Source organism: Stegostoma tigrinum, chromosome 19, assembly GCF_030684315.1.
Source record: "Stegostoma tigrinum isolate sSteTig4 chromosome 19, sSteTig4.hap1, whole genome shotgun sequence".
Classification (NCBI taxonomy): domain Eukaryota; kingdom Metazoa; phylum Chordata; class Chondrichthyes; order Orectolobiformes; family Stegostomatidae; genus Stegostoma; species Stegostoma tigrinum.
This window is the reverse complement of record NC_081372.1, coordinates 42,551,618-42,565,059: the sequence shown is the minus strand read 5'-3', so window position 1 is coordinate 42,565,059 and position 13,442 is coordinate 42,551,618. Positions and strand designations below refer to the sequence as shown.

At 42.2% G+C, this 13,442-nt stretch overlaps 1 protein-coding gene across 7 annotated transcripts in view; it reads right to left on the bottom strand.

The window, feature by feature from the left end:
* bcas1 (brain enriched myelin associated protein 1) overlaps positions 1-13,442 on the bottom strand; it is a 103,195-nt gene that overhangs the window by 49,740 nt on the left and 40,013 nt on the right. For all 7 annotated transcript variants that reach the window (XM_048549902.2, XM_048549901.2, XM_048549906.2 and 4 more), the window contains one exon: positions 4,950-5,467. In XM_048549902.2, coding sequence (XP_048405859.1) covers positions 4,950-5,467 — 518 coding nt within the window. The remainder of the gene's footprint in view (positions 1-4,949; positions 5,468-13,442) is intronic.

Here is a 13,442-nt window from a genome sequence, read left to right as displayed (position 1 = left end):
TCATCCGGAGGATGGCCCAATTTCTCCCGCAAAAAGGGAGGGACTGATTATGATGAAAGAGCAGTTACTGGTCATATGTGACATGCCCCAGTGACTAAATAGGAAGCAAAGACAAGTATTTGGAGGACATAAGGTAGGCTAGAATGATGAGTGTACATGATGCAAGCAATTGTGAGAGCTTGGTCCATAAGCAATGGTGACGTGTGTATGCAGTGGCAGAGTTGAACTGACAGCTCTGAGAGCATGTGATAATAGCAAGAAGTTGGTAGCATGTACATTAGCAAAGCAGTTCAGCCAGGACACTGTACCGGCCTGGGCCATTATCTTAGTACAGGCTGGTCAAGTCTGGCGACATGGCCTCTTTTAGGAGAGAGCACAGCTTCCCTCTTCGCCAGTCTGTCCTGTAGTATCTCTAGGTACCTGTTACTGAACTGAGGAGCTAACATGCCTATCTTGGACATGTCCTTGGGGATAATGGAGCAGGAACACACTGTGAAAGTCAGTCATTGGCCTGCAGTTTATGAAGTGCTGTAGAGTTGGGGTTTACATATCATACAAGTGGCATGAAGGCTACAAAGACCCAGCAGTGGCAAATGTTTCTGCCTCGCTTGCTGCATGATTTCCCAAGATGCGTGCCATGGAAGCTGGTTTCAAGATTAATGAGACAAAAAGCAGAAGACTGAGAGAAAAGTTGACATGGGTCATGGTGAGTACTCAAAAAAAAATCAAGAGTTAGATTACTTTTGCAGTACTGAGGGAGTACTGAGCAGATTACGTTATCTTAAATTTCTTTGGTCTCCACCTTAATTTGGTTTAGTATGCTGCCACTTAAACATAGCAAGAATATTATGTTGGTTTTAGTCATAAACCATGACAAAATGTGTTCAAATTAGGTTTAAAATTATACGTCATTGAAAAGATGTTGGCACAAAGAATGTACAGAAATTTAAAATTAATTGCAATGGGCTGCTTCCTTCTTTCTCAAATACAAACAGAACTTTAAAATGTCACATTGGGCTTGAATCCTTAACTCTTCTCTCCACAGACGCTGCCAGTTTTCCTGAGTTTCACCAGAATTTTAAGTTTTTATTTCAGATCCCGAGCATCTTCTATGCTTTGTTTTTATTTTAGTCCTATTCCTCCTTTGGAGTTGATGCTTTCGCACGTAATCTTTGCCCATTTGTAAGAATACTCCATTTTGAGTGTGAGGTTTTGATAGTGCTTCAAGAATTTATTTAGCTAATACTTTCGGTTTTCAACATTAGGTATTTGCAATTAATTACCAAATGACTTAAAATAAGAGAAAATTTCTTTAGAAGAAAATTGTCTTATAAATTGGATCTTTTAATCACCAACAGTTGTTGAAGCAGAATAGGTTATTTTATAGATGACTTAAATAGGGAAGAATATTAACAAATAGAAAGCAAGAATGATAGTGGGATTAAAGTAGATGGCTAAGTAATGTGGCACATCCAAATATGTGGCATACCAAATTGATGTACAATGACACATTGCACTGGGTTACGGTTCGTTCAATACCAACGGCACTGATACTATTCTATGTCCTGAACATACGGAATGAGCTTGCAATGTGTAGGGTTGGATGAACTCAGCGGGCCAAGCAGCATCAAAGGAGCAGGAAAGCTGACATTTCAGGCCTAGACCCGTTTTCAGAAAATGGTATGAGCCTATTGTATTATAACCAAATCCCTATAAGGCACATCAGAGTTGAGCTTATTATACAATTTATTTGAGATTTATGTTTTTCACTGAGGCTATGTCGAATGAATTAATGATGAATTAATATACAACCATATAGTTCATGTGATGATGAGGCACGACCAGATCTTTTAAAGTCCAAAGACAAGTTAAGGCAGGTTAGGTGGATTTACCATGCTAAATCGCTCACTGTGTTCAGGGATGTGCAGGTTAGGTGGGATAGCCATGGGGAATGGTACAGGGGTAGTATAGGGGTGTGGGTCTGAGTGAGATGCTCTTCAGAGGGTCAGTGTGGACTCAACGGGCTGAATGGTCTGCATCCACACTGTAGGAATTCTATGATTCATCGTGGAATAATGGTTTACCATCACGAACCTTTGAGATCATGACGCAGTATTGAAATAATAGAGAGGGAGAGAGCTGAACAAAGATATCATGGAAGTGCAGTAAGAGACCCAGATTAGTGGCACAGCCCTGAACAGGTACAAGGATCCAAGCACGTCGATCACTTCCAGACATGTTTCCAACATTATCGGACTGCAGCATGAGGCAGGACAATCAGTGAAAATGCTTTGCCAGGGTTGCACAGAAGAGACCACTGCAATCAGGTCAGTTATGCAATCAGAACCATCACAGAAATTATGTTGACCAGACAAGTGATGGATGAGGTTTCAGCTTCTTATCACAAATCCCTGAAAGACTTTGATACATAATTCAGCATTTGAACGGCTTGACATAGCAAATGGAAGGAAAACCCCGGGATATCCATTGATTATTTCATTAACAACTTTTAAATGTTAACTTACAGTGTTTTAAGGGATGAATTAATATACAACCACATAGTTCATGTGATGCTGAGGCATGGTCAGATCTTTTAAAGTCCAAAGACAAGTTAACATTCATGGTGATGGTATAGTTGTTAAGGCAGTTTGACGTCTGGGAGCTGAACGGGGGAACTGTAACAGGTGAGGTCCTGGCACTTTTGAAGAAGAAACCAAACAGATCAGTAACATGGAGGCCTGAAATCAAAAAGTTAGGTAAAGCAAAAGCGCGCTAAAAGTACTAAAAGTGCACAAACTGCCATCTTCAGCTGCTTCAGATGCAACAGGAACGAAGCCGACGCGTTAGATGGTTGTCCAGCCAGAGGAGGCTGAATGACACAACCCTAGTTCAGAAGGTCTAAGAGAAACAGGTTTCAAGGTCGAAGCTCTGACCATGACAAGATTAAGATAAAAAGGCAGAGACAGAACACGCCATACCTTGAAGAATTAATAAACACAATTGGCAGGTCAGCATTCTCCAGGTTACGGTTAATCATGAGGTTACTCAAAGTTGGGAAAGAAATTGCAGCAAATCATAGAAATTCAAATTAGAGAGAAAGAATGTCTGGATTTCAGATTTGTCAGATCAGTCATGATCTCATTGAATGGTGGAAGAGACACAACAGGCTGGATGGCCTACTTCTGCTCCTACATCTTATGGCCTTGTGCCTGTACTAAATGTCACAGCAAGGCAGCAGTATCCCAATCTGAGGGGGCAAAGTGTAAAAAAGCAAGGTAAATCAATGCAAGGCAGAAATGCTGTGAGCATTCAAGCAGGTTCGGAGTGCGTGAGCACTAGGTTACCAGCAAGGAGCCCACAGTAGCAACCTGGTCTTGTCCATTTCCTGAGCACAAAAATGTCCTTATTGCAGCTTTACAATGACAGCTGCCAGTGCAGCATTGAAGTGCAGAACCATCCTGTAAGTGAATTGGAGATGAGCCAGGAGGGTTCTTAGTGGTTGGTACATGTCACATGCCAATGGGTGCAGAGTGCACATGGCCAATGCACATGGACCATACTCTGAGATGTTGGTGAACTGTTTTCAACATGGAGGTCAACCAGAGCAAGTAGCAGGTGCTTGCTCTGGTTTCCTTGCTAAGTTTTCCTGACATCTAGCTTGTTTGGCAAGCTTGATAAGATGGGAGGCTCAATGTTAATGGGGTGCTTTATACATCAACAAAGTGTTTAACAAGAGTTAATCTCGCCAATTGGTAACTTGAGCTGCATGGTGAGAATCTCACCATGCTGCTTGGGACAAGGCTGAAAGATGAAGCAAAGGGTTCTCGTGGATAGGAGTTTGTGTGCACCTATCTCTTGGGCAGAAGGTCTAGGTTCAAGTCCCATCTGTGTCAGAGGTGTGCCCTATCATGCCTGAACAGGTTCATTAAAGATATCTTAAAGATGGAAATGGATGATCTCGGTGTCAAGATGAGAATCACAACTTATTGTCCATTTCTGCCACATATCTCGCTACAGACCACTGACTTATTAACTAAATTTATTTTGCAAAACTGCAATTGTAGGATTTTAATTCAATTCCACAGAACACTTGGCTGTGACCCTGAACTACTAATCCAGTGATCCAAGGCTACCATAACTCAACCATGAGAAAATCCTTTGACAAAAATAACAGAGACTGGGATCTTGATTACTGAATCTTGGAGAAAATGTACCTTCTAAGATGACAAAAATAATGCTCTATAAATGCCGCCATGTAATGACAGCTATTCTGTTACTAAGTTCTCTGGTCTGCCTTCAATATGACATCAGGAAGCATATGCATAATTCAGGTAGAATTACAATTACTGCCATATCGGAAAAGGAAACACAATTGTCACACATTGCTGACATATACAAGCTCCTTTCATAATTCAATAAAGGTCCTAATACCTATTGGAGGATTCTTTTTACCCTGTGATATATTGGTCAGCAAATGTGTTCCTCTTGACACCACATTTAATGAAAGTGGCACACCTCTAAATCATTGCTTCTCTCCACTGTCCCTGTGACCTCTGATTTCTGTTTAAATCCTTCTGTCTCCTAGCCATAATTCTTCAATCCCTTTCCTCAGCCTCTTTTCCCTGAATCTCCACAAACCTGAGACTATCTGGTTTGAGCTGACAACTCTTTCATCTTCATTTTCCCATACCAGGTTGCCGCTGGCACCACATTGACTCAGTGTTCTGGACACCCAACACCTAATATCAGGGCTTCCTGACTTTCTACACTGAGGAGCAGAAATTTTATAAAGTGCTCCGCCAAACACGGACACTTTCTATCCCGCACATTTTAATGCCACTACTTTTAAAAATAAAAGTCTGCAAACAAAACAATATTTCAACAACTTTAAACTCAGCAATTCCAGTTGGAGATGTTGATTTAACTGAATGGAAGTAGGTAGTACTCACCAAGTAATGCTGCACGTTATCCAGTCTATGGATAAGTTCAGTAGCTTCACAATCGGCAGCAACTGGCTGACTTCCAGCAGTCTTCAGATTTCCCTGATTCTCATTTTGCTGTTTGCCCTTATCACCTTGTTTGAACAGTTTTTCAAAAAAGCTAACTTCTTTTTGCTTGGGTTCATTCACAGCGTGTTCTGGTGCATCTGATGATTCAGTTGCAGGCTGCTGCAGTTGCTTTTGTGGGGAGGATTCTTGAAGATTCACTTTATCAACTGATGTAGTGTTCACTGAGACACTGTCTTGATTGGTTTGGAGCTTTGCCGCTCCTGATATTGGCCCTGTAGAAGTGTCATCAGTACGCCCTGGTACAGAACGAGAAAAAGACATGGAAAACCTGGACTTGGAGACTGTCTTGGTAGACTTTTCCAGATCTTTTTCCTCTGCATTAGTATTAGCATTTTTCTCCATCGTTGCTTCTGATGTGAAAGTCCCGGTGTCCTGCTTAACAGCTGCTCCTGAGTCTACTGTAAATAAAAATATGAACAAAGATCCTGTTAACAATCTGTCGAATGTTATAGATATATCCGGGCTTGACACAGTGCAGGCCTTCTTCATTTGAATATATCTACATTTACTTGGCAAAAAGAAGCCTCATATTTAACCTTCTGCAGTCTGAATCTGCTTTGTCTTTTGTTGTGTGTCCCCACATTTTCTGTTTTCTCTTTCAGATATCCTGCATCCAAAATTAGTTGCTTTTTGTAGAATTGAGAATTACTCAAAAAAGGACAAAATACAAGGTTATGAAACAATGTGCAAAATTTTGATTTGAACACTGGAAGTGTGCTGAATATTAGCCTATTGCTTTAAACGCACATCAAAATGTTAGTGCTTATTGTTGACGGAGGGTGAGATAAAGCCCAGAAAGAATTAGAAAGTAGACATGTATTTGGAGCAGGTTCAATGTGAATCTGTAGCTGAATATTTAACAGTATAGTGGAGTATGATAACTATTCCTTTAAACCAGAGAGTGGCTAACATAGTTCCAGTCTTTTACATAGGAAACAGGGCAGGCCTGGCTGACTACAGGCCACATTAGCTTGACGTCAGTACTGGATTTGGCAGAACTTTCTAATGAGCATCATGACATCACATGGCCGGTAGTGAGAAAGGCACTACCTGTGAGGTCCTTCTTGTACGCCCGGACTCTCTGCACCACCGCACTTTGCCCTCAAAGTGGCTGCTGGAGAGAGATGTAGTGGTTTTTGTCCCGAGCAGCTCCATGACACACGCCTGTGCTTTATGGCCTGTTCCCCGGGATGCACATCGCAACAAACAGCGACAGTATCTGGAGGATAATCAATTTGGTGAAAGATGCTCTTTGCTCTGCCAGAAGCTTTCTGGTCTCTCAGAACAAGCAGCTAACCCTGACTGACTGTTGCAGACTGGCCCATTCCTAAATCCAGGACTACGTGCTGAGGGATGCATTAAAGCTTGGGCAGCTGCAACCAAGGCACAGTGGGGAATGACCATGGTCCATTCCGTTATCAGACTCTCCCATCACCTCAAATATATGTAAATAAGGTATTGTTCAAGTAAGAATTGCCTGTGGTTTTTTTGCTGGATAGAGTCAAGCTCCAATGTTTGTTTAGGCAGCACCAGAGGAACAGGAAAGCCAACGCTTCGGGTCCGGGCCCTTCTTCAGAAATTCTTATTCTCCATTTCTGAAGAAGGGTCCCGACCCAAAGTGTCAGATTTCCTGTTCCTCGGGTGCTGCCTGGCCTGCTGTGTTCCTCCAGCCCCACACTTTGTATCTGTGAGTCCAGCATCTGCAGTTCTTACTATCTCCAATGTTTGTTTGTTTCTTTGTATGCTACTGTACAGAACTGAACTGCTTTAGGGACTATTTATGCGTGTAAAGATATTTTTATGAAAACAGTTTATTTTTGAAATAAAAAGAAGTCAATGTTGGATAAGACGTTTGAGGGAATCATTATGGATGCATCATATAGCGACTTAGATAAAGAAGGCAAAGATTGCAATTTAATGCACCTCCCTCCACACAGATACGAATTTGGAGTGGGAGGCTATGGGCTTATAGGTGCTTGGCCAGTTGTAGGCAGGGGACATGCCATTCAAAAGGGATAGCAGGTTTACCTGGAGCTTACCGGGTGAGGGAGGGAGGAGAAAACAAAAAGTCAAATCATGATGGTAGAGGACAGCAGGTGAATATCCCTGTTTTACCATGTATTAAATTCAAACAGTAGTTTTGAATAAAAGCTGGAAAAATTTACTGTTTCAATAAATTAAAATTGAAAAACAAATTAATTCACAAAATTAAGACTGCTGAGTGAAAACTAAGAGCCTGAGCTAAGTAAATAGCTAAACAAAGACAGACACAATCAGGGCAGTTAGTGTTTTGTAACTGCATCTTCTGGACTATGTGGTGATCAGTGAAATGCTGAGCAGTAAAATTCATTGTAAACGCCTGAAAACCTTCAGCAGAATCGTCACCTCCTGAAATGTGGCAAAGTACAAAGAACAAAGAAAATTACAGTACAGGAATAGGCCGTTCAGCCCTCCAAGCCTGCACTGACATGCTGCTCGTCACAACTAAAACCTCCCACCCTTCCAGGGATCATATCCTTCCATACCCATCCTATTCGTGTATTTGGATTAGACCTTCCAAAATGCATTACCTCACATTTTTCTGGATTAAACTCCATCCGCCCTTTCTCTGGCCAAGTCACCAACCGATCTTTATCCCGCTGTATCCTCAGCGCTATCCACAATTTCACCGACCTTTGCGTCATTGGCAAACTTACTAATCAAACAAGTTACATTTTCCTCCAAATGATTTACAAATATTTCAAATATCAACGGTCCCAAAACTGATTCCTGAGGAATGCCACTAGTCACAGGTCTCCATTCAGAAACAGAACCTTCTGTCTTCTGTCACCAAGCCACTTTTTTTAATCCATCTTGCAAGCTCACCTTTGACCCCCTGTGACTTTACCTTCTATAAGGTCTGCAATGAGGGACCTTGTCAGAGGCCTTACTGAAGTCCACGTAGACACCATCCACTGCCCTACCCTCACCCATCATCTTCAAAAAACTCAATCAAGTTAGTGAGCCATGATCTCCCCTTCACAAAACCGTGTTGCCTCTCGGTAATACACCCACTTATTTCCAAGTGGGGATAAATCATGTCTCAAAGAATCGTCTCCAATAATTTTCCTACCACTGGGTAAGGCTCACCGACCTATAATTAGCTGGATTATCCTTGCTACCCTTCTTAAAGAAACAATATTGGCTATTCTCCAGTCCTCTGGGACCTCCCCTGTAGCCAGTGAGGATACAAAGGTTTTTGTCAAGGCTCCAGCAATTTCCTCCCTTGCCTCTCTCAGTATTCTGGGGTATATCCCATCAGGTCCTGGGGACCTGACTTCAAGACCCCCCACACCTCCTCCCTTTTGATCTCAACATAACCCAATCTATCTACACACCCTTCCCCAGACTCATCATCCACCAAGTCCATCTCTATGGTGAATTCTGATGCAAAGTAGATAATGGGAGGGGATGATCAGGCAGATTGGCACGAGAGAGATACCCACTATCACAGAATCTGGACAGGAAGGCCATTCTGCTGCACCACTTTTTGAGAGCCTTAAGTGGCCAATTACACTGAGATACTTAAATGTCAATTAATGACTACTTAAGGATCATAATTAATTCCATTCCCAATATATAAATACACCAGCACCTTTCCCAACCAGCACAATGCAGTTACCTGTCTTTTGCATGGTGGGGGTGGGTTGTGGGCCGAGGGCTATTCTGATCTAAGGATGATAGAGGAAATAGATAGGAGAGCCCAGGTCCTTTGTCCTGGCTTCAAATTTCCTCTCCCACCCCCTACCAACATTGCCTCCCAATCCACAAATCCCACTCATTCATTTCTGTGCCACCCCCACCCCAACCCTTCTGGAAGACTTACCATTTGTGCTTGCTGCTCCTGGAAATTCTAGACTAACAACTACAATCTCTGAAGGGGCTCCCGGTGACTGCCAGTCTCTGAGTGACCAAATGCTTCATCTGGTGCTGGGCCTGAGAAGTGATTCAGGCACCAGGCCCTCGGGTGACTAATTAAGTGCTTGAAAGGCACAAAAGACAGTGGGCTTTCCTGTTTATTGCTCCTGGCTGATGGGTGGTCCTAACCAGTATTACACCCACAACCACACTCTGATCAAAAACCGAAAGCTTCTGTTCCTTGTCGCTGAGTTGGAGTCCCAGTTGAAGCCTGGCATTTGTGAGGTGCAAATGTTACTTGCCAATGGTCAGCCCAAACCTGGATATTATCCAGATCTCGTTGCATTTGAATTTCCCATTTATTGACTGGGACTCCCTTCAGGCCAGGGACCTAGATGGGGAAAATTTGTTAGGTGCACTCAAGAGGATTTCTTGAAGCAACATGCAAATAGTTCAATTATGTAAGAGGTATTGGGGAATGAGCCGGGCTAGATGATCGAAGTTTCAGTGGGGGACAATTTCAGGAACAGTGACCATAATCCTATAAGTTTTAAATTAATCATGGATGAGGATAAGAGTCATCCTTGGGTGAAATTACTAAATTGGGGGAAGGCTAACTACCACAATATTAGGCAAGAACTGGGGAATGTAGACTGGGAGTGGCTATTTGAAGGTAAATCCACATCTGGCATGTGGAAATCTTTTAAAGGCTAGCTCAGTTGAGTTCACAGCCAGCATGTTCCTATATAAGTGAAGGGTAAGGATGGCAATATTTGGAAACCTTGGATGACAAATAAAATTGTGAGCTTAATCAGAAAGAAAAAGGAAACATACATAAGGTTTAGGAAAAATTAAGACACACAGAGGTCTTAAGGAATATAAAGAAAACATGAGAAAAGTTAAACAAGGCATTAGGAGGGCTAAAGGGGGCGTGAAATGACATTCGTAAACAGGATTAAGTCCCAAAGGCTTGAATTTATGTGGAGCTGAAGGATGTGGGCGAGGTCCTTAACAAATACTTTGCATTGGTATTCACACAGGACAAGGACATGGTGGACGGTGAGTCCAGAGAGGGTTATGTTGATATTCTAGGGCATGTTGATACAAAAAAAATGGGTTGGTGTTTTGAAAAACACTTAGGCAGACATATCCCGAGGACCTAATGTAAACTATGCCAGTATACTGAAGGAGGAGAAGGGGAAATTGCTGGGGCTTTTTGCAAAATCTTTTTTCCTCTTTAGTCAAAGGCAAGGTCCCACAGGATTAGGTAATAGTAGCCAATGTTGTTCATTTGTTTAAAAAGGGGAACAGGGATACTCTGGGAAATTTCAGGCCGGTAAGTCTTACATCAGTGGTAGGGAAATTAATGGAGTAGATTCTTAGGGATACGATTTGTTCACATTTGGAAAAATATAGACTGATTAGCAACACACAGAATGGCTTTGTTCGGAGAAGGTTGTGACTCTCGATTTTGATTGAGTTTATTGAGGAAGTGACAAAGATGATTGAGGGCAGTGGACGTTGCCTACATGAACTTGAGCAGGCCTTTAACAAAGTCCCTCGTGGCAAGCTGATGCAGAAGGTGAACTCACATGGGATCCACAGTGCGCTGGTAAGAGACTGACTTAGTGTAGAAGACAGAGAGGAGAGGTGGAAGTGCATTTTTCTGACTGGAAATCCCTGTCCAATGTTGTTTCACAGTTTGTTATACATATAAATGATTCAGAAAGGAATGTAAGTGGTCTGATTAATAAGTTTGCAGATAACACAAAATTGGGGAGCTGCAGATAATGAGCAGCATTGCCAGAGGATACAGCAGGATATGCTGGAGAGTTGGCAGAGAAATGGCAAAAGGAATTTAATCTGGACAAATGTGAGGTGGTACATTTTGACAGGTCTAATGCAGGAAGGAAGTATTCAGTAATTGGAGAACACATCAGTATTAACATGCAGAGGAATCAAAGTGGGAACATAATGGATATGGTGGTCAAGAATGCTAATGGCATGCTTGCCTTCATTGGTTGGGGTATAGAGTGCTAAAATTGGCAAATCATGTTGTAATTGTATAGAACTTTAGTAAGGCCACATTTGAAATATTGCATATAGTTCTGATCACCACACTACCAGAAGGATGTGGAGGCTTTGGAGAGGGTACAGGAATAGTTTACCAGAGTGTTGCCTGCTTTGGAGGATAATAGCTATGAGAAAGGATTGGACAGACTTCGTTTGTTTCTACATGAACATCAGAAACTGAAGGGGTGACCTCATTAAGGCTGGCAAAATTATGACAGTCATAGATAGAATGGAAAGCCAGAGTCTTTTGCTCGGAGTAGAAATGTTAATTATTAGGAGACATAGGTTTAATTTTAGGGGTGAAGTGAGAGGCAGGTCTTTGAGAAAGAGGGTGGTGTTTAGTCGTGCCAGATCAAGTGCCTGGAATGCACTGCCACAGGAGGCAGTAGAAGCAGATACAATAGCAATTTTTAAGAAGCATCTGACAGATACATGAATGGACAGGGAATAGAGAAATATGGACCATGTAGATGCAAAATATTTCTTGATTTCGAATGGTGTCACGTTTCAGAACAGGCTTGGTGGGCCGAAGGGCCTTTCTCTGCGCTGTACTGTTTTTTGTTTGTTGCTCTTCTTCAGTTGGGTGGTTGTTTTGGTCTGGCAGAGACTCGAAGGGACGAGTTGCTGTGGACCTCTATGACTCCACAATTCTCTTGTGGGGGACACCAAAGCTACAGGATTGCCACCAATAAATCAAAAAGTAAATTCAGGAGAAATTTCTTGGGACAGATGTTCCCAGCACCAATCAGGACGGAAATGGGGTGGGACTACAAAAAAGTGGTGCCACTGCTTGCTGACTGCACTGCTAGCTCTGCTCCCAACTCGACCAACTTCCCAGAGAACGAGGAAGGTAAACAGCAAGGGGAAAAATAGAGGGCAGGTGGGAAAGTGATTTCTGACGTTTTGAAATGTTCATGCATGGAGAAGTCGTGGGCAGCTCTCAAACTGACCAGCTGCAGCATAGTAGCAGCACTGAACAGGTTTATTGATGGAAAAAAATGAGAAATTTTAATATAAACCAGCCGAGCAGCAATGAAATTTTAATGCCTAATCTTGCCCTATCTTTCCACGTTGCACGGTTCTCTGTTTGCTCTGGTCATTTTGGATATCAGAATCCTCTTTTATTATTGAGACCACATAGTGACACCAGCCACCACAATGGTTGCCAATTTAAGTCAGCATAGAGTCCATGTCCCTGATGCCCTGTCTCCCAGCCATTAGTTGAACAGCAGTCCTGCTTGTGAACCAATGAAAATCCCTCTTCCCAACAGGCAGGCAATGGAGATAGGATCAATGAGGATTTATCCCACCTCTCAATTGCACATCCAATGGGAAATTATGGTCTCTTGGCTCAAGAGCAATCCATTGTCATAAGGAGTGATTGGGGAAAATACAATGAATGCAGTGTGTGTGTGTGTGTGTGTGAGCATACAGGCGCACACACAGGACAAGGATATGAGTGAAAAAAGAACAGAAGAATCCTGTTGAGCCACAATAGGAGAAGACTCTCCCAAACTGCTGCAATAATTTCAGCAGGAACTCTGAAGAACTGGCATAACTATCCACATTTACCCACTTATATATTACTTCCAATAGACTCAGAGAACTTCCATGCTATTCTGCATGATGTTCTGAAGATCTCGTGACATGGAAGTTTCTCAATTTTGTTTTATACAAAACGATGAACTCATCACTAACCTCCACTCCCAAGAAAGCTAGTCCAGTTGCTCATTAAGAACAGGCAGCGCATAAGTGAATTTCTTAGCAAATAACATGGTCTGACACCAGTATACTGGGACACCAGCAGCAGCTAGCCAATCAGCGGGAAGGTGGTGCTCAGTGAGGTGGTGTGTTGAAACCCTTAATTGACCATTAATTGATACTACTGAACCTTCTCACCCAGAACTCAGTTAGTGAGATGACAAAAAGAGGCAAAAGTATCTTTCCATGCCACCTACGATGGTAAAATCATAGTCTAATCATTTGACTTCATTCATAAATAGACCATAATGACTTTGCAGGATAATGCAATGGTACTTCAGAACAGCTTGTGATGCATGTTCTCATTAAACCAATACTATTTGGCTCCAAAAGTGCTTTGAGCATTACATTCTTTGGAGCTATTTAACCACTTTAAGTGTCAATATAATGAACGACAGAAAACACTGACTGCAAGGTCATTGGGGTCATTTAAGAGACTGCTGGACATGTATATGGTCACAGAAATTTGAGGGTGCATACATGAGGATCAATGGTCGGCACAACATTGTGGGCTGAAGGGCCTGTTCTGTGCTGTACTGTTCTATGTTCTATGTTCTAAGACCTTCTCCATGTTCAGAGTATGGTCTCGAGTGCTAGAACATCATTAAAACTGAATAATCACCTTGAAACATTTCTCACATC